The sequence below is a fragment of the Zonotrichia albicollis genome, chromosome 6 (genome assembly GCF_047830755.1).
Source record: "Zonotrichia albicollis isolate bZonAlb1 chromosome 6, bZonAlb1.hap1, whole genome shotgun sequence".
NCBI classification, from domain to species: Eukaryota; Metazoa; Chordata; class Aves; order Passeriformes; family Passerellidae; genus Zonotrichia; species Zonotrichia albicollis.
In genome coordinates, this window is record NC_133824.1 from 7,627,659 (window position 1) to 7,653,380 (window position 25,722).

Here is a 25,722-nt window from a genome sequence, read left to right on the forward strand (position 1 = left end):
CTGTGAATCAGTGATACTCATGTTTCAGTGCAAGGCGGAGTTGTTGTGTGTTGAGACATTGGCCTGGCACTAGCTCATAAAATGAAGTGTTCTTCATGTAACCTGTAGGATATTTCTGTCCTTTATTTCAACTTTGCTATTTTGTTGGGCAAATAAACTCAATTCCTAATAGACACATTGAAGATGATAGCTAGAACTGTGGTTTTCAATATTGGATTACCCACAACCTTCCCTTCACAGTTCTTTGTTGAGCATGACTAACTTTGATAATTGAAATAATTCTGTAGGCATTAAGCATAAAAAAGATTTTCCTTCACACTTCATCAGTAAAAGCTTTGGTAATTAATTCCAAAATGTCTTTGCAGGTTTGGTAGATGGAGTTGTCCCCTCCTCTGAAGTACGACTGCCCAGCACAATACGTCCCCATTGGTTAGAGCCTACTATTTGTTTTTCTGAAGAGGATGGTCTTAGTAGGACTACTTCAGATGGTGTAGGAGTGGATAGTCCCAGTATGCTGACTGTTGCAGTCAAAATCCAGTCAGACAAAATAGAGACCAATACAAAGGTTTGTGTTATTTGTACTTTTATAAGTTGAGTTATCTCAGTTATATGGAAGCATCTGGACATGGAGTTAGAAGGGTTAGAGATGAAGAAGCCATATAGTTCTCAGACATTAATTTTCAAACTACAATTTTCTCTTAGAATCTTTGAGTGGATTATAGAATTTAAGCAGTAGCTTAATTTACTAATTCTTCCAATGCTTCACTTTGGTGATCATGCTGTTTTTTTACTGAATGCATTTTTTGAGTAGTTGACATTTTTTGTTTTTGTTGAGTTTCTCTGTTGTTAAAACAGGCAAGAACAAATATAGAATTACACTGCAGTTAACTAGCAGTGTCATCTAATAGGCAGCCTTTACTTACCTATTTGGAACAGGACTGTTAAATGACAGTAGCATTCATTAGTGTGGCTAAAAGAGAACCTCTTAGCTGGCATAGTGGTGACAAACAGGTTAGTTGAGTTATCTTAAGAAAGATTCTGCAGACCAGCAAAATGTTGTGGGTGTTCAGTTGTCTCACACGTGAACTACTTTAGGTTGGTCCTCCTGGTACTCCTATTTCTGCTGAATCCCAGAGTGAATGTGCAGGCAGCCTTTCTTCCTACCACCACCACAAAACTGCCTGTCCTGTTGCAGAAAGTATGATACTGTGTTATCCAGGGTTTCTGTATTGGAAGGCAGGGTTTTTCTAGACACCAGGAGATTGTTGGGAGCAGAAGGGTAACACAGTTTCATAATCTGGATGTGAAATAGTTACATGTTTCATGTAAGCCAAGTCATGCAACTTTGTTGTGCAGGAATTTCTGGTGGCTGTTGGACTGCGAGGAGCCACCCTTCAGCACCGTGTGTTGCCTTCAGGTTTAAGCTGGCATGAACAGGTCAGGCTGCTACTGTTTTCTTGATTACATCTTCAATTTCAGTCTCATTGCCTTAACTATCAAACTAAATCTTGATTGAAAATCTTGATGTTAGGCTGTGCTTTATAATCATACTCTGCACTTGAAAGTGTTCTTTCTTTCCTGTTTCTCTTTGAGACCATTGACAGATGATAATCTTACTTTTAAATAATTTCATGTCTATTCACTTGGTACTGTTCCTCCCATCATCCTAACTTTCTGTACAATACATGTGAGGGAGGTCTTGGCAGGGTTTACTTCATTCTGTTGGGGTTTGGGTTTTGGGTTTTGTTTAAAATTCAGATTAAAAAACCTCAGTAGTGCAATACTATTCAAGTATGTAAATAATCCTTAAGTTAAAAATGCTCTCAAAAGAAGCAAACATGTTATTTGCAGTTCTGAAAGCATTTCTGTATTTTTTCTTTCTGCTCACTTTATCCCTCAAGTCTTATTTCTCAGTTGTATATTTCCTGTTTTGTATTGCAGTACTGCAGAAAAAGCAGTACTGGAGGACTTTGGGGAGGCAGTGAGCAGCAGTTGACACAAACACTTCTGAATGAGAAGGGTTGTAGTCATAGGTGTGGATGCAGAGGTAGAGCAGAAAGGACTGGAGCCCCTTGATGTGTGTGTGCACAAGGCAAAACACACCATTAGCACAGGAGCAGTGTCCTTGCATGTCCCTGCCCCATACTGGATTACAGACAGCAGCCCTTGACACTCAGTCTGCTCCTGTTCATCCTCCAGTCTGTATAATATTCTGATTTTTACATGCCTTGTTACTGTATAACTGTGGAGCTGACCTTGGGGCTTTGGACTCTGCTGTGCCCTTATTTTCTCCTCACTATAGTATTCCCATGGTTTGTGTAGCCTGTTTTACACCATGTTGCTTCTTTGCTCTGTGAAATTTTCCTCAAGTTTCCTCAACACAGGCAATCTTTTTTGGAGGGGGAGGGATCAAATAAAAATTGTCCAAAAAGGTAAGTAGAAGAAAAAATTAAAAGACTAGCAGTGATGGTATACCCCAGGCCTGGAATATTTTAAGAACTTCTATAGTATAACATATTCAAGAGGGAACTATGACAGATGTTACAGAGGAGGATAGCAGCTATTTTTATGTGGTAGTACAAGAAAAAGCTGTTTATACAATGAATGTGCACATGGTTATGAGTGTATTTCCCATATCCACCCCTCAAGAAAGACTTGAAGATATCTTCAGCAATGTAGAGTTAACTAAAAGTTAACTTTTCAGAGAGAGAGCAAGGAAAATGCAAACACTGCAAAGAGGGATGAATAAGGCTGTATTTGGGCAGTGAAATACATTGTGAAGCTTTATTACAAGGAGCCACTTGAATGTATATGGATTGGTCTTTTCCATACCTTTGAAGCTGCAGTTTTTATGGGTTTTTTTTGGTGTTGTTTATATTCTATGCTTCTCTCTATAAAGATCTTGAGCAAGCATCTTTATTGTCATGCCTGTTACAGATCTTCATTTTTGCTCTTTTGTGATGTGTAGTTGTTTGTTAATTTAACGGGTATTGAGGTATTTATTTTTTGTGATTTTTAGATTTTATATTTTTTGAATATTTCTGATGAGCCTGTTCTGGGATATAGTCCTCCAGCTACAATTACTACTTTTCATGTGCATCTATGGAGTTGTGCTCTTGATTACAGGTAAGTAAAATGTAAGTGGGTCACTTAACACTGCAGCTGTATACTTGCTCTTCAGGAATGTTCAAATTTGCATACTTTGGAAAAAATACTTAACAGACATCCTTTAACTAGAAGGAATTTAAAGTAGGATATGACTTGCCTAGGTCTGGGAAGATGGAGTTAGGTAATCTGTAAGGCTTTGAGTGAACTTCACATAGGTACAGAGCACTAATTTGTTTTTCCAATTTGTTATTAGGCCCTTGTTTTTGCCAGTCAGATCTCTCCTTACTGTTGAAACTTTCAGCATTTCCAGCAGTGTTGCAGTAGATAAGTCCTCTTCTACTCTCAGGTATGATTTAAATTACTATGAATCATGTAAGCTCCTGTAAAACTTGTAATGCCTGTCTGCTTTTTTGACCTCAGAAGCTTTCATGTTGTATAAATGATCACGCTGGTTTCCGGCTTTTGAAATACACTTTGCTCACATGTAATTCTTCTGTTTTATTAGGTTAAAGAATTTTGTTTATTTATACTTTTTAATTGGATTGCTTCCTTTAAAAACAAGCAATTCTGCATTTTTAATAAGATTGCAATGTCCTGAAATGAAGTTATGTCTATTTTATGGATTAGTAAGACCTTAAGATTTCTTATATTTTTTTACTTGGCAACAGTGTTTTAATTAATTGAATATTTAATGACTAATGAAAATATCTGTAACTTCTAATAACTTTCTTGCAACTTCAGTTGAATATTCATTCTGTTTTACCTGTTCTGTTGTGAAATATCTACCAAGTTGATTATTTTTATTGATTAAACCTTTTAAGTGATCAAAACAAATGTTCTGTTAACTTTGTTTAGAGAAAAAAGACAGAAATAAGTGTTAAGGCTTAAGGCATTATTTCTTATTCTAGGTAGGATCAAATATATAAATTGAAACGTAAAAAATATGTAATTAGCAATGGGGAAAATATCTTACAGTGGTTATTTGTCAATAGATTTGAAAATTATGAAAGGCTAAAGTGAAGAGTTTGAATTTAAGATATGCTTGGTATATTTGTATTTTAAAATATGTTTTATATACTGATTTCTTTTGGCTTACTAATTGCACAACATTTCCCTAAGCATTTTTATTTCATCTTGTTTTTGTCTCTTAGGATCATTTTAGATGAAGCTGCTTTGCATTTGTCTGACAAATGCAACACTGTCATGGTGAACCTCCATAGAGGTAAGGATGTTTTAGATGTGACTAATCAATTACAGAGCCTAAAGAAACAAAATTACAGGCATATTCAGCATATATAAAGGTTATTTGAGAAGAGGACTGAGAAGATAAGAAGCAGCAAGTAGACTATGAGAGAATAGTGCAATCTTGATAAAAATCTGAGTGCTCTGGTTTGGATTTGTGAATCCAGAAGTCAAAGAGCACCTTGCAATTCCTCTGGTATCTTGTTACAATTTACTAATGGATATTTGAAAAAAGCATATGTTTAAAAATCTGGAGTTTCACAGAATGATATTTTTGTAGAAAAGAGACCTCATGAGATATAAATAGTTGAACTTGAAAGGTGTTATATGGCAGAGAGTTGTAGGTTCTGAAAAGAATCATACCAGCTGGATTGCCCTCATTGAAATAATAAGAACCTTTAAGGACTGAGGAACTTGAATCAATATTTACTAAATGAGTTGGAGAAATAATGAAACCTTGTGCCCACAAACCTGTATTTAGCTTAGGTAAGAAATCTCTAGCAGGGGGCACAGTAAAGGCTTGCCTGTTTTGTTTAAACAACAAAAGAGGACAAATAAGTTATTCATGGCACTGAAAGATTAGTGCAGTATGAACATGTGTTCTCTCTCACTTCAGCTAAAAACTGATAGAATGTTTAGTCATTCAGCTTCTGTGTGCCTTGGTTTCTCTAACTCACACAGATGGGATGAAGGTAAATATCTTAAAAGATTACACTGCACTCAGATGGTGGTGGTGGGAGTGATACATTGGACTGAAAAGGTTCAAGTTCTTCATCTGAGTAGCTGAAAGTTGAACTCTGAAAGTAATCCTCATAAAAGAAGGAAATGCAGAGATATGAAAGGCTTTGATCCCTTTACAGCTCATGCTAGTTTTAATGGGTTTAGAACTGTACATATATAGGGTTTTGCTATTTTCTTAGTAATATTTAAAATTATCATATTTCAGATTATGTTCGTGTTATGGATATGGGGCTGCTGGAACTAACCATTACAACAGTAAAATCTGATTCTGAGGGAGAAAGAGTAAGTATTTAATCACAAACAAAATAAATTTGAAATCTTCATGAGAGATTGTGATTTGAAAATTCGTTTATTGTACTTAAAATCAAAGGTTTTCCAGTTTACTTGTATTTTTTAACTAATTTTTTAACTAGTTAAATAAAATAATTGAAAAATAGCTGTGTATATGCCATTTTTATAGAACTTCGGGATAATTTGAAGTTTATTGTTTTTTCATTGTTGCTATCTAGACTAAACCTCGTTTTGAGCTGCACTGTTCCAGTGATGTAATCCATATCCGTACCTGCTCTGATTCGTGTGCTGCACTAATGAATCTCATCCAATATATTGCAAGTTATGGTGATTTACATCCACCTGCTAAGACAGAGGTTAAACGTGGAGTTAGCAAGCCAAAAATGAAGGTATTAGAATAGCAAAATGATAGCAGCTTAACTTTCTGATTCTTGGTAATATATTTTAATTTAATCCCTATTCTATTTACAAATAGTATGAGATTTTCTGCAAAGAAATTGTATCAAATTGTACCAATTGTATCTGATTTAAAATATATTTCAGAGTTAAAATAGTATTTTTTTCCTGCTTTGGTCACTAAATATTTCAAAACATTATCCTGTTTACTTCTTGTACTTCATTCTTATCTAAAGAAGAAAATTCCAGGACATACATGAACTGTCCAGGTACTCTGACCTAAATACCCTGAACCATAATGTTCTAAGCTACTTTATGAATGAATCATCCAGCTTGGTGTTTCAGATCACTTGAGTATTTAACAAGTTAATGTTTTTTTTTCTCACAGTTTAAGAGCTGTGAAGCAAACTGTTCTAGCAAAATCTTTTTTGACATTTGTTGTTTTTGAGATGTAACTATGTATACTTCCTCTCCTACAGGTAGAGACCTTTAGCCAACCATCTTCCCACGGACCAGGCCTTGCTGAGTCAGAGCAGCAGATTTTACGGGATTTGATGAGTGATGCCATGGAAGAAATTGAGACTCAACAGACTGCTTCTGCCATCAAGCAAGAGTCTAATGGTGAGAATCCCCTGAAGGCATACCCCTGCATATAAAGTACAACTTTTCTGGAAAGAAAGTGGGATTGAAAGTTTTGTGTATATAGAGATGCTGCAATAAGAATGAGAGCAGGTACTTAGGATGTCTGAAGTCTTCGAAATATGGAACAGATTCTTGCTTTTAATAATAGTAATGAAGAAGTACTTTGATATTCTAGTCAAAAATATACATTACTGAGCTACTGAAAGCAGCAGGGAAGAAATCTGTCTCTGGGACTCTGTCAAGACCCCACATTCTGTAGGAGTATAAGTTAGTGTGCAGGAATAAAGACCTCTCTTCTGTATGTCAGAGAGGTCCAGGAAGAGGGTATGGTTTCAAGGCACAGGAAGAACTTTTTAGCTATAAAGAATTTTTTCAATTAGCAGATAAAATCAACTACCTTTTTCTATCACAGATTATGGCTTCTGTATCATGGCTAGAGTGTAATTGAAGTTTAAATTTGATAAGGATTTTGTACTTGCAAGTAGATTTCCATTTCCGTGATCTCTGTTCTTTTTTTCTGTGGTAGAGGGTGAGCAGTCTCTGTGGTACTGAAAGATTTTGATGCTGAGGTCTTACTACCAGAATAAGAAACTTGAGAATTGTATATTATTTATAGTATGAATTGATTCAAGATATAATGAGCAAATTTCCTTGATATAATTGAAGTAGCAAACATGAGTTTACTTAATTTTCATATTTCGTAAGGATTCTTCCACTGAAACATGTTTTTTCTCCACTCTCCTTCAACTCCCAGGAGTTTTCGATGACAAATCTCAAACTCAGGAGCCATCTTGCTCAGATCTCTTCCTGTTTCCAGATGAAAGTGGAAATGTCTCACAAGAGCCAAGTCCCACTTATGCTTCATTTACTCATCACCTGATAAGTGAGGCCATGGGAGATGTTCCAGCAGAAAGTGATGATTTCTGCATTCTTTTTGCACCTAAAGTCGCTGTTGCTGTAAGATCCTTTGAAAATTACTAAAAAAAATCCATATATAAACTGAATTAGAGAAAACCTTATGTAAAGCCTGAGTAAATAAGATATCTTAGATTTCTGTGATTGATTAGTGATGCTTTTCTGTTTGGAGGGAATTCATGCATTGTTGCTATTAGGATGAGAACAAGTATTTTCAAATAGATATGATTTTTCTATATCTCAGCACCGTGTAATTGTTCTCTCATCTGAGTGTTATATTAAACATTGGCAGTTTTCCTACATCTTCGTCATGTTTAATCATTGTCATATCAACTTAAAATAATGGCATAATTAGCAAAAAAAAGTGTTAAGCAAAAACCAGCATTTATCAAAACAGCAGCTTTGCACATCTTCTAATCTTTTGTTCATTTCTTTTAATCTAAGCTCTCAATGTTTCTAAGGATCTAAAATCCTTGCCAAACCTCAGACATAAATTTTTGTGTCACTTTACACCAATGTCTGTCCTCTGCATGTTGTCTGGTGGTATTCTTCCTAATAGGCAGAAGCAGTTCTTTGGTCTCTGATTAGAAGATGCATTTTCCCAGTTAGAGCTTGTTTGTTTCCAGAAGTGCTAATAGGGTGGCCTGGGCTCTTCTGTGGTTTTCTGCTTGCTTTCAACTAGTACTTAGTTTTGTTTACAGTTTGGGTGGGGAAGTTTTTTGTTTTGGTTTGGGGTTTTTTATTGCTGTTTTTAACTACTTCACAGGTTCTACTTTTTTCATATGCTTTTGTCTGTAGTTTATAAGAAACATTTCTAAACTGATCATGTGTTGTATAAGCTTTAGAAGACAATACAGAAAATTTTCCTTTTCATAGGAAAGAATTGGACATCTCAATAAAGATGATCTCACCTTCTCAATGCTATATTTTTTTTTTTAATTAGGAAAAAGAGGAAGAGCCAGTTATAAAAATAATGGTTGATGATGCAATTATCATAAAGGAAAATCATTTCAGTCAACCTATTAAAAAAACGGATACAAGCAAAGCTCCACTTCATTTTCCTGTTCCTCTGGTACGCTATGTTGTAAAGGAAATATCTCTTATTTGGCATCTTTATGGTGGAAGGGATTTTGGGGCTGCACCACCAACTTCTCCAGCTAAAAGTTTCATGTAAGTGTTTCATCTAATTATGTGGATTAGAAAATTCAGAAATGCTTTCTTTTCTTTTGATATGGAGGAATCTTATTGTTCAATCACAAGTCCCCCTTGCTTGCTTCTTGGCTATCTTCTCACAAGGAATCAATCATAGAATGATTTGGATTGGGAGGGATCTTAAAGATCATCCAGATTCTCACTCAGTTCAACTCCACAGAGTGTATTTTTTCCTGTGTCTTAGCCTGGACAAGCTTGGTTTGATTTTGCTGATTTTTAGAGGGGGGTGGAAGGATGGATTTTGTTTTAGGGTAATATTGGTAGTCAAATTTTCCTAAAGAGATCAGGACTTAAGGAGCATAAGTGTAAGATTTACAGGATATCATGTGAGCTAGAGAATAAAATTATTACAGCCAAAACTAAGGAAATGTTTTATGAATCTTAATTTCATGGAATAAATGCACCTGGCATTCTGCTTAGATGTATTTTACTTGAACAAAAAAAAATTACTTGGTTAACAGTAATGTAATTTCAGTTTTTTTGTAATATAATTAAAAGAGTAAGAACTTACATCTAGTGTGTTTAGTTTTAGATTAACAGTGAGATAACTTTAATCTGCAAAAGTGTATTTTTCCTTTTAATTTTCCCAGAAGTCCCCATAGTTCTCCTTCTCATACACCAACAAGGCATGGACGGAATACAGCATGTGGAGGAAGAGGAAGAAACCCAGACTTCCTAATGGAAATACAGTTAAGCAAGGTGAGTAGCAAAAACAGCTTCAGCCATGACTCACTCTGTGGCTATCTTTACATGTTACACTCCTTTGATAACACCTTTCCATTAGAGTTCAGTACTATTTCTTTCAACAGTATCTACATCTAAGCAATCACTTCAGTGATGAATGTAGAATTTGTTCAACAAAAACTGTTAGTATTAGCATTGTACTTTTTTTCTGAATAAGGTTGTTTCTAAAGATGGAGATATCCCATCACAATATTCTTAAAAGCTTTTGTTTATTACAACCCAGTTTTGCAACTGCTGTTCTGTGTTCCTCTCTTTAGTTCCATTCTGAAGATATCCCTCTTATAAAATTAAATGTTCTAACAAAATAAGCAAGACATAGATATTTTAAGAATATTCAGTGTATCAATTTGATAACTGGGTATGAAATAACATCTAGTTATATCAGAGTATTGTTTCTGTGTTTCCCCTAACGTTTTTAGCACCCTTCAGGCTTAAGTATCTTAGTTGTTTTTATGGTTACCTCTAACATAGGAGCTAAATGCTTTTTTCTGGTGCTGTGAATAGTACTGGCAAGGAGTTAAACATATTTCATGTTAAATGGATCAATAACAGAATCTTTTTAAAATAAGATGTTTTCAAATGTTTCCATAAACATGAAAGGCATTACATAAAAATAAAGGCCTTTTTATAGTCTATAGTCTTCTCAGTGCATTTCTGAGAATTAAAATACATCCCATTAACACCTCAAGCTTGCCAGAAATATGTAAGGCTTAGGGTAGCATTTTCTAGAAAAAACATGATATTAAAATAAACAAAAGGAGAAAGGGAAGCATTTAATGTTCCACCTGGAAAACTTCATATGTAGAATGATAGCTGTCTCTCAATTTGCAGATATTTAATGAGAGGTGGTGTTAGCACTGAAGCAGTATAAAGATTTTTTTCTACTACTTGCCCCCCTAACTTGTTACGTGGCTGAGCAGTAATGTTTAAAGCAATGAAGGAGAATAAAAGGTGTCACACACAGACGGTGTTGCCTTGGGGCTCAGCGCGGGGCCGGCAGGGGCCGCTGCCGCTCTCTGTGCGCGCCCAGCAGCGTTCGCTGCCGGCCGGGGTGCGCGGGGTCTGGGGAGCAGGGGGTGATGGTCTGTGGGTCACCACAGCTGGACATGAGAGCTGCATAACTTACAATTGAAGAAAAATGATGAAATGGCTTTATATGGAGTCACTTGAGAAGTCAGTTGGTAGGGAAAAAACATTTTTTTCTTAAGTAAGAGAGTGCAAGATTCAAGAACTGGAAGATTGTCTGGTACAGGCTTCACCATGAAGTAAGAAAGATGTCAGGATTGAGAGGAAAAAGCTGAGTCAATATAAAAAAAAAATGAAATTCATTCTTTATCTTATGTCAGTAAGATTTCCTTATCAAAGAGTCAGTACTCTTTGTTTTGGCTTGAATTTGCATTGTAAAATATGAACAACTACACAACTAGAAATTGGAAGATTTCTACTCCTAGATATGTAAAAACCTGAATAGTGTTCAGAAATCTTAATAGTATTTCTGTAGATTTAAAATAGTAGACAGCTTTAAAAGTTCTTATATGTGGTATACTTCCCTGGTTTTTGTTTATTTTTTTAAAGAACTATTCTGTTGTTAAATGGTGTTTTTCAGTGAAGCTGATTGTGCTGGTTTTCTTTTCAAAAGGTGAAATTCCAGCATGAGGTGTATCCTCCAGGTGGGGCAGAAGGTGAATCCTGTCTGTTGGAGCAGCCAGTGTCACGACAAGTTTTTATTGTTCAAGACCTGGAGATCAGAGATCGCTTAGCTACATCACAAATGAATAAATTTCTCTATCTCTACTGCAGTAAGGAGATGCCCAGAAAAGCACATTCAAACATGGTATAGCTATGAAATGTTAATTTCTTACAATTACAGTGAGAATTATCATTGTGGGGGCTATGTGCATTTCTTAATCTTGCAGAAGCAGAAACATGAGCTCGTGCAACATTGAAGTAATATAATTTGTTGATAGTTATTTGCTTGACTCTTTGTGGATATTAAGGCTAATTCAAAAGTCAGTTTGAATGTCAGCATGTCAGGTATTAATGGGTTTGAGATTGTTAGTTTAAAAAACCAGATGTGCAGGACTACTTTGGTAGCTTTCACAATTTCACATGCAGATTTGTACTTTTATGTCTTACTGGTTTTATCCAGGATTTAGTAATTTTTTTGGGGGGATTTCTTTTAACTTTATTTTTTTATAACATTCAGAGGAAATTTTTATGCAATACTGTAATTGCTAAGTGGAATCATACTACTAAATACAGAGATTTAGCAGTAAATGTTTTTCCTAGCTGGTGTTCTGAGATTTAATAATTGTGAATGTTAGTACTTTTATTTATCTTGTTGTTTTTTTTTCAGTTAACAGTTAAAGCTTTACATGTCCGTCCAGAGTCTGGCAGATCCCCACAGGAATGTTGTTTACGTGTTTCACTAATGCCACTTCGCCTCAATATTGACCAGGTTGGTTGTGCCAGGGCAAAAATAATCATTTTTTCTTTATTGAATGATACCTGGAGTTTCTTTTAACTAGATACTTGTAGCCATCGTGCATATTTTACGTTTTACATTTTCTTGGTGTGATACCTTTTTTATTTAAACTTTGGATCTCTGTTGTTTCATTCATATCCATGCTAGAACTTGCCTTCTGCTCCAGCTATTACAAAGACAAATTTTTTTATTTATTTAAAAACCAAGAATATCTTAGACAAAACTATTTTCTCAGTAAGTTTTCCTCCTGGAACTTCTGATAATCTCAAAGGGTTTGGAGTCACAGCTTTTAAAAATAACTTCTTGTTCTTGAATGATCTGGTTTTGTTTGTTCATGAAGTGACTTCATTGTTTTTAATTGAATAAGATTAATCATTAATCCTGAAGTGGTTCACGTCATGTTGGTCAAGGGCACTTGACACTTGAGAAATGCTTCTGTAACCTGAAGGCTTCGTCTTGCTGTCAACTGCAGTGGCAGGAAGAGCAGAAATTGTTTTACTTTCTTTAGCAGGGTTTGTGCAAGGTATTTTTGATATAGTCAAGAAACACTGGGGTTTTTCTAAAGCAGTAAGAGCTCTATATGTTTGTGCTGGCAAATGTGAAGTGCAGTTATTACTCTTTGTTGAAGCAGTTCTTCCTTAATTTGTCATCTTCAGAGAGCTACGTGGGGTTTGGATTTTTAGGAGCATAATTAGGATTTCCATATCTTTTCTTTCTTTGAACACACATTAGAGACCAGGTTTTCATTTCACTCTTAGCAAAACTGAGCTCTGTAGTGTGCAATAATTTTGTCTAGGAAACAATGGCCTGGAAATGCTGCCATCTAGGGAGGAAATATGTTGCTTCTTGGTTACTTTTAAAGTCTTTTATGTTTTGTACCATAAACAAAATTTACCTTTACAACTTCTGTGAAATTAACCACAGCTTTTTTGGAAGCACAGGGCAGCATGCAGTTATTAGAAATACTTGTTATTACTGCTTAAGCTGTCAGTCTTATCAGCTGGAAGTCAAAATAGAAAAGAAAGTCCAGTTGTCATCAATGATAGGATGAATAAAGCACCAGTGTAATGCATCTGTGTGAAAAGAAAGCTGGGGTGTAATAGCTTTATGGCATTATTAAGATATGAATACCATAGATATCAATAACTTTTAGTGAAGCAGTGAGGAACCCTGATTTGTAATGATTTGGTTGACTTGACAGTACTAGAGAGGAATATAAACTGTATTTAAATACCTTCTGCTGCAAATCAGAGACAAGTTTATAACTGAGTTCTGGAACTCAGTTCTGGAACAGTCTCCAAAGTGAGAGTAGAAATGGTGAAAATAATCCTGAATTTTTAAGGCCAAGCTAGATAGATCATTAAATCCTGTTATATGGAAGAGGGTGCAGAGGCTAAGAGGGACTTCCTGGTTTCTGTCCTAGATTTCGTTGTGGTTTATACATATGTGAAAGGATCAAAAAGAAATAAAAGGTTTGTTTTATGTCTCCATAGAAATAGAGCTGGAATAGTAGATAATATTTGTAGAGAATTAGGTGTTTGTATTTTTTTTAACCTGATTGTATTTTACTTTTTGCCATTAGGATGCCTTGTTTTTCCTGAAGGACTTTTTCACTAGCCTTTCTACAGAAGTAGAACTCTTAGTTACTCCAGATCCTGAAGGTATATTTCTAAAACAAATCTAAAATAAAAGTGCTGCTTCTTTGTCCTTTACTTTGGGTACATGTCTATAAATTCACATGTGGATCTTGTGTGTATAAAAACTTGTGTTGGGGTTTGAGCACTAACATTAATGACTGATTTTTTTAGAACTCAAAAGCCTTTGGTATTTAAGCTTTTTATTTTAGAAATATGAACAAAGGTGTTCAACACCTGGAATCCCAATTTTATAAAATGAGGTTGAGCCAATATTGGAGCATATTTAATAAGAGCTTCTGGAAAAATTGAGGGCTGCATATGCTATTGGGAGTTATTATTAGATAAAACTAATACATTGTCCTGCTCATTTATAAAATTGAATTCTGTGTTAGACAACTTGAAGCTATTAGACAAACATAATACTCTATGCAAGGGTATTAAATTAAACATTAAATGATGTTTATATGCTATTGAAGCAGTACTTGTTATCAATTACATTATCTGATGCAAAAGCAGTATATATTGAAAAGCACATTTCCACTATGAAGTGTATTTGGCTATTTCTTAGCAGCTATACTTTCTTTACCTATTTCTGTTGGGGTGTCATGCTGAAATGCACAGGTGATGAAGCACTCTGCAGTACTGCCATTAGAACCAGATACATTATTTCTGCTGATGCACTAACCTCAACTTCAGCTGCATGTAATAACTTCTATCAAAAACTGAGAGAATCTAAATATTGCCCTGCTAATTCCTACTAATAAGCATTAGAACTTACTAAGGACACAGTAATTGTGTGAAAACAATCTCTTTGTAATCATTGTGAAAAATATGAGTCACTTTCCTGTGTGTAACTTCTTTTCTTAGTCAAAAAGTCTCCTGGTGCTGAAGTTACATGTAGTTTGCCCAGGCATGTCAGCAGCCTTAAGGAACCAAGTCCAGTCATTTCTTTTGCATCACACAAGCAAGCAAATGAAAATGGCAGCATTGATTCCATGGATGTGGTTAATGGAGAGGATGATCAGTTCTCACAAGAAACAACATCGTACAGTGATCAGCCAGTATTTTTCAGGTAAACTTTTGTTAGAAGAAGTTTTAAGAAGGTGTGGTAATAAATTATTCCAGACCTTCAGACAAAGTGCATTTTTTTGTTTATTGGCTGCTTATAGAAAGCAAATATTGCCCACGGAACCATTGTTTTGTGGTGTTTGCTTGTTTTTGGGTTTTTTTTTTTAACATTTTCACTTGCAGGATTAGTAACACATTTGCAAGACTTTAAAATTTATTACAAATGCTAACCTGAAATAGATGTAAATAAACCAAGAAAAGCTGAATTTGCCACTGTATTTTGTACATTTATTCTGAAGTACTAACACAGTAGCAGAAGGATTTATGGTTTACAGAAAAGGGTATGATATCCTAGTTCAGGAGAATGGGAAACCATGAGTTTCTTTTCAGAAAGATAATTTCATTTCCTTTTCATGTTTCTCACTGTAATATTTCCTTTCTATGTTCCAGAGAATTTCGCTTTACATCAGAAGTTCCAATACGGCTTGATTACCATGGGAAGCATGTATCAATGGATCAGGTTTGTGCATGATGATGATGCTATAGAACAAACATTTATTTGCTCTCCCCTCCCTGCTCCATGAATGGGAATATCTTTATGATCCCTAATCATTAATGATGCAATTGTGACAAATATAAAACCCTTTATTTCCCCTTAATTTTAGTAAAGCTTAACCTCATTTCACTCTTAATTGGAAAACTAGGGGTGGACCCAAATTATGATTAATCCAGGATAGAACTTGAATGTCACATTTGTGAGCTCCATGATTGGCTTGAAATCATAGTGTAGAGCTGCAGTGCCCCTCAAAGTATGATACCACTGTCTGATGCCAGAATCGTGCATTTTATTTTATTTTTTCCTCGTTGATGCCAGAACAAAATACTGTTGTTTATTCTCCTTGTTTCCTTTCCTTGCAGTCTAGTAACATAGAGGTCTCAGTGGCAATGACAGAATCTATTACAGATGAAAAAAATGCCCATGGTTCTTGTTAAAATATGCATTCTTCATTACACTGAGTTTAGAAACCAACATCAAAAAATCCTATTTGCACAACAAGACTTGTACTTTATCATAGCAAATCAGTAAGAAAATATGGAAAGCAGCAACATCTTGAATTTGCCCAGATATCAGAAATCAAAACATGAAATATGGTAGCTTTAGCTTGTCTGGAACACACTAAAGCCAGAACTATGTTTGCATAATTTATTTTAGCTTATTATTTCTGAAGAAGTCCTCTTGTATCCAGGTTTTTTTTGAGTAGCACATTAAGCCAGGTTTCTTTTTTTACAAGTTTCTATGTACATTTGGGAGACTGGGAGAAAATATTTAGACAGGATACTTGTAAGAGTTGAGATGATGAAATTATTTCTCACCAGTTGTATGGGTTGAGTAAATGCATGTGATAACAAAATATTTCACTTACAGGGAACATTAGCTGGGATTCTTATTGGGCTTGCTCAGTTGAACTGCTCAGAATTAAAGCTGAAGAGGCTTTGTTATAGACATGGGTAAGTTTCTCAAAATGTAGATCAATACTGCTATTGCAAATTTGCAAATGTAAACCAAATTTTATCTTACGATACCCTTCTAAAATCCAGGATACTTTTTGATTCTAGGTGTTTTTCAAATGTATATAATTCAAGAAATTCTGAGTCAGAACAGAATTTAATATATGTGCTATTCTTGATGATAAAATCTTCATTTTAGTTTCATGTTCACTTCCTATGGAACTGTATGTGATTATGCAGTTTTGAGTTTGTTTTATAAAGCATATATAATTGAAATACTTGGCTTAGCCAACAGCAACAAAAGACATTTGAGGAAGCTTTCCTTTTGTTTAAATGACATCTTTTACGTCAGTGACTAATGAATGCATTTATCTTATTAGGAATTGTTTGTTTAAAAAAGTTAATAATTGTATTTACTTTAGTTTATTAGGTGTGGATAAATTATTCTCCTATGCCATCAGTGAATGGCTTAATGATATAAAGAAAAATCAGCTACCAGGAATTTTGGGAGGAGTAGGACCTATGCATTCGCTTGTACAGTTAGGTAAGTTAATTCTTACTTTTGTTCAGCTACATTTGAATGTGTTTGTTTCTTTAAAAACCAAACAACACCTCTCCCCTCTCAAGAAACCAACACAAACCATGTTGACTCTTGTTTTCACTTCCTTTCAAAGCATTCTGCGTATGTAAGAGAACTGTCTGACTTTGGTGTTGTGCCTTCATTTTCAGTGCAAGGTCTGAAAGACCTGGTGTGGCTGCCCATAGAGCAGTACCGCAAGGACGGTCGGATTGTCAGAGGCTTTCAAAGAGGAGCAGCTTCTTTTGGTACTTCCACTGCCATGGCTGCGCTGGAGCTGACAAACAGAATGGTTCAGACTATACAGGTAGAGTGTATGACTCCTGAAGTTAGGTGTAAAATGAGAGGTGTGTCTAGTAAATGCTCTGTATTAAGCTAATGTCTTAATGCTATAGATTTAAGCTAGGGAGCATCTATTAAAAAAGAAAAGCAGGTGTATAAATAGGAGAGCAGAGACTGGGCAAAGTTTGCAGCAGTCTGTGAGGTGAGAACTATGGCATCAAATGCAATGGTTAGAAAACTGTGTTAAAATGCTGCTGAACACCCAAGCTGCTGCTTGTTTCTTAATGTCTTTAATGCATTGCAGTGTACAGTTTAATATGAAAATGTTCAGCTTCACTAAAAAAATCATGATGCTGAGAAAGATGAGTTCTATGTTGCATGTTGTCCACTATTAGATTCGTTCCTTTTTATAAAATATCAGCTTCTCTTTGCTTATTTTTAAAAAAACAGGCCTACAAAATCAGCCAAAAATAAATCCAAACCAATGCTATTTCTGTAGATCTACACAAAGTCTATAGAGCTTCCTGGATTTAACACTAAGGGAATCTTGGATTAAAGTCTTAATAAATGTATGTTTCTTAATATAAAAAGTACAGTGAAAATACACTTTTACCACCTAATCTTGCAAAAATATATGTGCCTTAGGTTGACCATATATAGTCAGAAAACCAGTGCTATCAATTACAAGTGGGATTATATATGTGCTTGTGTGTTTATAAGAAATCATTGATCAAATGTTCAGTTTCTATCTTGAGCATTTTATGCACTTTAGAGGATGCCTTTGAAGTGATAACAATTAGGAGGGGAGAAAACCCCACCCAAACCTACAACATTCATTCCTTCATTATGGAAATAATGTATAGTTAGAGCTGCACATTCCAGAAGTTCTTGTACAAACTGTAATCTGATGCAAGGGAATATTATTTATGGAATAAGAATTCTTTTATTTCAGTGACATCACCCTATTAGTAGTTAAAATTTGTGATCAGGTGCTATAACACTTATGTCTTTTGCCTTTGCTCCTGATGTGCAGGCAGCTGCAGAAACTGCTTATGACATGGTATCACCAGGGCCTGCCTTCATTGAAGCAAAAAAGATCAAACGGTTCCCTCGCCATCGCTTGGCTCCTCAGCCCGTCGACCTGCGGGAGGGGGTAGCCAAAGCCTACAGTGTTGTGAAAGAGGTGAGTGCAGAACCAATTGTTGGGAAACAAAGTCAAGAATATTTCTTAAAATGGCATTATAAAATAACAGATATTAGTTTAGGCTGACCAAATGGAGAAGGAGGTTTCGTCTTTGAACAAGACTGTCTTCATCAATTATCTTAAACTAACAGAAATCTTGAATGGAAGAAGGAAGCAACCTAAGATGTTAGGCAGATGAGTGTGAACAGGACTTGAGTGATGGCTTACAATTATTCTGAGCCATGTAAAGTTGATTTCCTGTGCTGTGTCATCCAACCTTCCCTTCCCTTTCTGCTCAACCGCCTTTGCAGTTGCTGTTAATTCTGAGGGAAGTAGAGTTTAAGCATAATGCAGGATTTAAAAGAAGTAAAACCTTTCTCTACTATGATAGGGTATTATAAATTAGAATGCTGACCTGTTTTTAATATATTTTGTGTTACACTTTGTTTGTTGCACCTTATGTAGTGTCTATGAAGTAAGGTGTCAGCTGATTTTCCAGAGGATTTTGTAGTTTTTTCAGTAGTTCACAGTACCCCAAACCTTCTACCCTTATGCACAAGATGTGCCACCATATGAAATGAAATATTTACATCTGTTATTTTAAGCCTCATTAGAAGAACTAAATCATATTTATATCAGTATTGCTTTATTTTACAGTTATAATACAAATCACCAAGAAAAAGAATGCCGAACAGTTTAAAACTTTCCTTAAAACTAGGAGAGGTTGCTTTTCTTGTTTAGTGTAACTTGATTTCCTTTATTTTTTTTAAAGGGGATTACGGACACAGCCCAAACCATCTATGAGACTGCTGCTCGTGAGCATGAGAACAGAGGAGTCACTGGAGCAGTGGGAGGAGTCCTCCGCCAAATCCCACCCACCGTGGTGAAACCTTTCATTGTTGCAACAGAGGCCACCTCCAATGTCCTGGGTGGAATGAGAAACCAGATCAGGCCAGATGTGCGTCAAGAAGAATCTCAGAAGTGGCGCCTTGGGGAGGATTGAGATTTGTAAATCTGGCTCAGCAGGCAGGTAGCAAGGCTGGAAATGCAGAAGAATGTCCTGTTGGCAGCTTAGATGGAGCTCACTTTGTTTTGTCATGCTTGTCTCAGGAACAAATGAGGTTTTCCAACTGTTACTAGCAAAACATCCAACCAAAAATATTTATGAAGTGAAAAGCGAATTGGTACGTGCTTGTACTGTGTGTTACCAATACATTTGGTAGGTAGTGCCAAACATAGTGAAGCATGCGCTGCCAACTCAGAGACATGCTTGCTCTGCTCCATTTACCATATTTTTCTTGGTAGATTTGACATCTGAAGCAGTAGCCTGTATGGTGAAGCTAAGTGGACTTTAAAGAGGTTTTCTGAATATAGTCAAAGAACTGCCTTCAATAAAGGGCTCTGCAGATGCTCTTCACTGACTAAAGGATAAAAGCTTTCATTGTGGACATGAGACATGAGGCTGTCTAGTATGGAAGCAGATAAGATAATACTGTTTAATGGTCATAAGCATCGCTTTTAGCGTGGCACTTACAGCAAGGACATGCTTGATAACCATTCAGAGTTTAGATTCAGTGTCAATACACCTATGAACAGAATTTGTTCCTAAATATTAAATACCTACTTTTGTGGGTTTTTGAAGAACCTGAATGTTGCAGAAATGTTCTGTTGTGTTGCACTTTAAAGGATATGGCCTGTATATTGTGCTTTTTTATAGTGTGAATAAAATGTAATGTGCATTATCCTTTATGTGGTTTAGAAGCTTACACGAATTATTGAAAAGAGCATCATTTGATGATGATCCTACAGAAAAGTGTCTTAAATTTATTTAAACTCATTATATGTAAAAATTTTTTTTGTCTACTGTTACACTAATTACAATGCTAAAAATACCTACTGTTCAAGAAAACAGTTAATTCTAATTGTCACCAACAGTTCTTTGTAAGAATGAAAAATCATAAGTAAAATCAAATTATTTCATAATTTCATAGTTAGAAGACTATACAGACTTTATTTTAGTAATCTGCTTTTATTTAAAGTTCATATTGTTGCAAAGTTGCTGCTCTCACAAAGTATTCCTAATTTAGATTGTGTGTCATCAGTTATTTGATAATGAGTATTTGGGGTCCTTTAACCGAAACTGGGGACTGGTGAGAGGTTTTAAAAAAAGGACAGCAAAGCTTCTAAAATCCAAGTGGTACTGACATTATTTACCATTTAGTAGGTGACATGTGTCTCCACAGAGCTTTACTGAGCACCTGACATTGCACCATTTTGGGGCAGTTGAAAGTCTTGGCGATAGATGTGCAATAATGAACGTTTTTTTGTCTCGTATTAGCAAAAACTGGAGAATAAAGAGTAAAGACTCTTTTGGATAGAAGAGTATTCATTTTGAATTTCAGTAGATGAAACTTTAAATGACTAGCCAGTATGTAAATTTGCTATAGTTCTGTGCTAGTCATAAGTGGAAATCCTGCCCATATGCCGTGTGTAAAATCCCCACTGAAAGGGAGACATCAGATGCTGTTGATCAGACTTCAGTCTCAGAGGGTGATGAGGAAGTATTTTCATTCTTTGTTCAGTTAACCTGCCTCTAGCAGAAACTTTGCTGATGGGCCTTAAGGGACAAGCAGGAGTATATGAAGGAAAAAAAATTGCTGCTTGTTCATGCTGATACTATACTAGGTATTCCTGAACACCAAAGAATCTGGTTGGACAGTAAGTGATTTGAAAACGTCCCCTCTGTTGGGAAGACTTCAGCAGTTTGCTCTATTTGTCATAAAACAAAGCTCCAGGTAAAAACAAATTCCTGTGTAGGGTGACAGGTGATATTATGAAGTTGTGTTTCAATTCACTGGAATCATTGAAGTTGTGGTGCACTGAAAACCTGGTTATTTCAGCTAAATTACTTGCTGCAAGCAGGAGGAGATGCTTTTGAGAGGAAAAATACCTGCAGATTTAATAACCTAAAATATTTTCTGATGTTAAAATACTTGCTGTAGTGCATACTTCTGTTCAGTAATTAGAGAGCTTTGCTTTAATGAGAGCTCAAAGCATGAGCATTTTGCACAGGAATGAGTTCCATGTTTGCAATGTGGCACCTCCTGAATGCCTTCTCAAGAAGTGGGGGTGAATCAATGCAAGTAAGTAGCAATGCACCTTTTTCATTGGGAATTAGTATACTAGTAATTAGCTAGTACTAGTAAATAGCCAATCCAGTTCATCCACTTAATTAGCATAAAGCTACATATTTTCTGCCTTTCAGACACTGCTGAAAAGAAGTAGCATTTCAGTGTTTTTTTTCTTTTTCAGTTCTGTCAAGATCTAATTGTACTGCAAGGTAACTAGAATATATTTTTATATGAGGGCATGATGTCAAGGTAAAACATTTTTATAGTGTGTCTCTCATTGTCAGCAATACAGACTGTACAAATTTATTAAACTTCACTTTTCACTATGTAAACCCTCTCATTTGCTGCTTGCACTTTATTGAGGCTTTTCAGTGAAATTGATTCTAAATTTTTTTTCAACGCTTTATTTTGGAAATGGTTTTCTAGGTCTAGTTTTTGGTATACATTCTGCATTGTTGCAGTGTTTGAAATGTTTAAAAAAACCTTAAAAATCACAGAATTTACCAAACTAGTCTTTACACTAAGACTAGTGCGAAGATTGTGTCTTGTAGGGCTCAGCTTGTGTTTTAAATCAAAAAGTATCATGTATGAGAAGGGATGCATCAAATGCTCTGTTCAATACTGTAAGAGTTTTCAAGTACTTAAAAAAAATACACAAAGTGAGATTTGACTCTGGGCATATTCCCTGGAAATGGAAGATTATGGATAACATTACTGTATTTTCCATTAGCACAAGGAGATTGTAAAGAATATTCTTGTACTTGAATTTTCCATTGAAATCAGTTGCTATAGATATGGGCAGTTTTCATATTTGTAGAGGCTTTAAACTGGCATAGACAATGCTTTAATTCTCTCCAAACACTCTGACACTACTACTGCTATTCCTGTTACTTAGCTCAGCACCATCCTAATAGAACTGTCATCCTGGGTTTTATTAAATATCCAGGTGTTTCAAATAATACATGGATGAGTGGCCTGGAAGTACCTGAAAAACAGCCAGCCATCTTTTGTAAAACAAACAAACCATTCTTGCTAAGAATCTTAGCAGTGACTGAGAGGAGCAAATCATCACATCGAGGCAAAGGCAGCTCCCATTTTCTTTCCAATATCTCTTCTAAATCCTGCAGGTTTTTAGCAGTGCAGTGTGCCCTGTGTGTACTTTCCTACTGAACAGCATTGTCAGTGACTCACTAGATAATCCCCTGTGAGTTCATCTGTGCTTAAGGGACTGTGTCTGCTTCTGTTTGCTCACTAAGTGGTTGCTTGTGAACATCCATTGCTTGCTTTCATTTACTGTTCCTTAATTGAGTTGCCAAGAAAGGTTTCTTAATAAACCAAAAAGCTATTCAATGGTAATGAACAAGACACTCTTACCAACCTGAAAATCTACACCTGCAAATGTGATGCTGATTTTTCTTTGAATATTGAAATGTATGCATTTTGTAAAACAATGAAATCCAGGAATTTGTTTAGAGTAGATGAATACATCCAAGTCTTTTAAGTACCCTAAATGCCCCTGCAGGATAAGTTAGGAAATGTGTGGGTATGTATGTCAGTTTGGATCCTCGTGTGCACAGTTCTTCAGTCTCCAGGCCTCATGATTTACGCTTCTGACAACTGTTTTAAGTTGCTCTACATGCTGAATCTTGTTTACAATTAAATATTAGATACTTACAAGTCAAATACATAAATACAAATCATGCATTTGTACTGGATTTCTTAACTGTAAGGTAGCTCAGACAGAAACACGGCAATTTGTGTATATGTTTGTGTATATTTTCTACATTTTTGCACTTATGGTAGGTTTGTGGTATTGTTTGTATATAGTTTGCTAGTGTAAAGAATATAATCTCATGAAATAGAAACCACTGTTGAAGGGAATTGACTATTTCAACTTGAGTTATTTTGCTTAAAGTTGTTGTCCCCTCAGTATGTCCTTGAGAATTATTTTTAACCATGATTTGTATGGCACCAAAAGTATATATTTTAGCATATTAAAATGCTGAAAGGCCTGAGTGCAAATAGGTTGTCTGTTAAATACATTTAATGGAAAATCCCCCCCAAATTTGTAACAATGCAAAAATAAATATCTTAATTTGTTCCTTGAGTTGGTTTTCTCTACCTGTGAATATAACTGACACAGAAAACAGTCTCTCAAAATACCAGAATTAACTGTAAAGCTAAGAGTTGTATCTAAAAAAAAATTTCACTGACTCAAAAAGAGAAATTTTAAAATTACACAGAGGTCAAAAGGTAGGAAATTAATTAAGCAGACCGATATATCTTGAAACCACTTCTGTTTTACATCAACAAAGCTCTCTTTACCTGAATGATCAGATTTTGTGGCCCCCATAGGCCTGTTGCTGCATTTAGTTATTAGGAATGTATTTTTTATCTCTGTATTTACTGGAGGCTTTTAAATCTTCATCAGCTTTCAACCTCTGTGAAGAATGCTAAATAATTCCCTTCAGGATTCTTCTCTCATGCCCACTTCATGTGTGTTTAATTACAGGCATCTGAAAAGAGATCTTAGAATTCTGAGTACTGGGCAATATTGAATTCTGGTGCCAGTGCCAGATCCCTGAAAAAGGTGGAAACGATTTTCTGCTGTATTTTGTAATGATGTTATAATTTGGGGGTGAGGGTGGTCCCTGTATAAGGCTGGATCACTATTCTGGCAAACAGCAGCCCTTCATTTAAGAGGGGGGCTGACTCCCACCTGTGTATCTTCTCTTCCCCCGAGCCTTTTTTGTTTAACAAGGCCTCATGGTGGATTAAAGGAAAGTATCTGAGTTCTTTATCTCTTTGCAATACTGGGGAATACCAGGGATAATCCTGATGTCTCCAGGTTAGCCCCCAAACGAGCAGAGGAGACTAATGACACTCCAACTATCTGAGAATTTATGGAAAGCCACCAGGAAGTCATACCAACCCAGAAAAACATGAGCTGGTATCCTTGATCTCTATTCCTGTTTGAGGATGACCCAGGCCCAAGTGTTCTTTTATTTTCTCATTAGTGAATTTTGTTAGCAACATTCAAAATGTGATAATAAATAGTGAGGCATTTTCTGCCAATTAGTATTTCTAGGAGTAAACTGTCTCTGTTAACAGAAACAGTTTAATAGTATTTTAAACTGTCTCTTAACAGAGATTATAAAAGTAATAAAGCTCTTTTGTGACAGATAACAGGTTTCAGAGCTATTTCATCCTGAAACAGAGTGATTAGATGAAAGCAGAATTTAGTGAAGGGCAACAGTGAATATTCATGGCCCCACAGACAAGTAAACAGTTCAATTTCTTAGGTGTTTCTCATGAGGATTTGGGAGGTATCTGTAGTGTAGGTCTATTTTCAAGCTTTTATTTGTGATCTAATTACTTGCTTATTTGTTGATTTCTTTGTTGAGCATGAGTGTTAAAATTTGGCTCTTGAAGGTTGAAGATTGAGGAAGGAGGCCTCCAAGGAGGAAAAGTGATGTGAAACCATTAGAGCAGGAGGAAGGTTACTTCAGTTTTGGAGATACGGCACAGAGCTCAGTAAGATGGAGCTTGGTCCGCTGTAGCTCATGAGCACAAAGGTGAAATAAGTAGGAGCTGTTTCCACTGAAAAGTTTAACTTGCACCTTTAGACTTCAACACTTGGTTGTTATTTGGTACTGAAGAGTTGTTGGTGGCCCCAACTCCACAAATCTCCCAGGATGACTTTCTTTTTTCCCCCTTCTTCTCCCTGATGAATTTGAAAATGCTTCCTACTGTGTGTGCAACAGTCTCAGGGAGACTTCAGGTTATGAGTTTAAGGATGTTTGACAGTTCTGCACTGTCATTGCAACACTGGCAGACCTTGGCCAAATGGCAGGAGCAGGCACAGTGAGCTGAACCCCAGAAGGTGAAATGGCACAGGGTGTGCTCTGAGAGTGCTGATAAGACCACAGCATGGGTATATCTTTGCTATGCTGAGTATTGTACAGATCTGGATTCACTGCAGCTGATGGAAAGATAGCAAAGAGACGTGCAGTGATCAGTAAAGACACATGCATAACACTTGGTACTGTGGATGGCAATAGTGCTCAGTTTTATAAGCAGGTTATTTATATCAATATAAGTTTTTAAGTTATAATTCTTGGCATAATTTATCTCTTTAGTAATATTTAACAGATCTGAAACATTTCCTGGAATTATTTGATAAAATAAAATGTTTCACCTTCTTTATGGCTGGTCTCTGAGTACTCAGTGCCAGAACTGTCTTTTAGAGCCCCAAAAGTACCTATTTTAAAATATGTCTTTATTTTAGACCTAAGACTTCCATTGTTGCTCAGGTTCCATTTTCTCTTGGCCTTTTGATTACTTTGTTCTAATAGTGTTTGCTCCTTTTCTTCTTTTCTGTGTCCTTTCTATCTCTGAGTGCTTATTTTCCTCAGAACAGGTCACAGGGTGTCACGGTTTGAGCCTGGCACAGAGCCAGTGCCCCCCATGAAAATGCCTCACCCTGGTGTCTGCTGTGAAACTCAGAACATCCATTGGTTTGACCATAGCATCCCAGAATTCCCACTCCTTCCTGGTCA

General features: G+C 35.9%; 1 protein-coding gene across 3 annotated transcripts in view; it reads left to right on the top strand.

Moving 5' to 3' along the window:
- The window catches only part of ATG2B (autophagy related 2B), a 44,825-nt gene extending 21,555 nt beyond the window's left edge, over positions 1-23,270 (top strand). For 2 of the 3 annotated variants that reach the window (XM_074542390.1, XM_026791230.2), the window contains 21 exons: positions 366-565; positions 1,357-1,437; positions 3,020-3,126; positions 3,362-3,454; positions 4,260-4,330; positions 5,297-5,373; positions 5,601-5,771; positions 6,258-6,399; positions 7,175-7,377; positions 8,279-8,505; positions 9,138-9,246; positions 10,931-11,125; positions 11,648-11,749; positions 13,359-13,437; positions 14,281-14,485; positions 14,932-15,001; positions 15,908-15,990; positions 16,413-16,534; positions 16,720-16,874; positions 17,883-18,032; positions 18,805-23,270. In XM_074542390.1, coding sequence (XP_074398491.1) covers positions 366-565; positions 1,357-1,437; positions 3,020-3,126; positions 3,362-3,454; positions 4,260-4,330; positions 5,297-5,373; positions 5,601-5,771; positions 6,258-6,399; positions 7,175-7,377; positions 8,279-8,505; positions 9,138-9,246; positions 10,931-11,125; positions 11,648-11,749; positions 13,359-13,437; positions 14,281-14,485; positions 14,932-15,001; positions 15,908-15,990; positions 16,413-16,534; positions 16,720-16,874; positions 17,883-18,032; positions 18,805-19,035 — 2,873 coding nt within the window. In that variant the 3' untranslated portion in view covers positions 19,036-23,270. The remainder of the gene's footprint in view (positions 1-365; positions 566-1,356; positions 1,438-3,019; positions 3,127-3,361; positions 3,455-4,259; positions 4,331-5,296; positions 5,374-5,600; positions 5,772-6,257; positions 6,400-7,174; positions 7,378-8,278; positions 8,506-9,137; positions 9,247-10,930; positions 11,126-11,647; positions 11,750-13,358; positions 13,438-14,280; positions 14,486-14,931; positions 15,002-15,907; positions 15,991-16,412; positions 16,535-16,719; positions 16,875-17,882; positions 18,033-18,804) is intronic. The other variant, XM_074542389.1, reaches the window with a different exon arrangement.
- Positions 23,271-25,722: the final 2,452 nt, after the last annotated feature.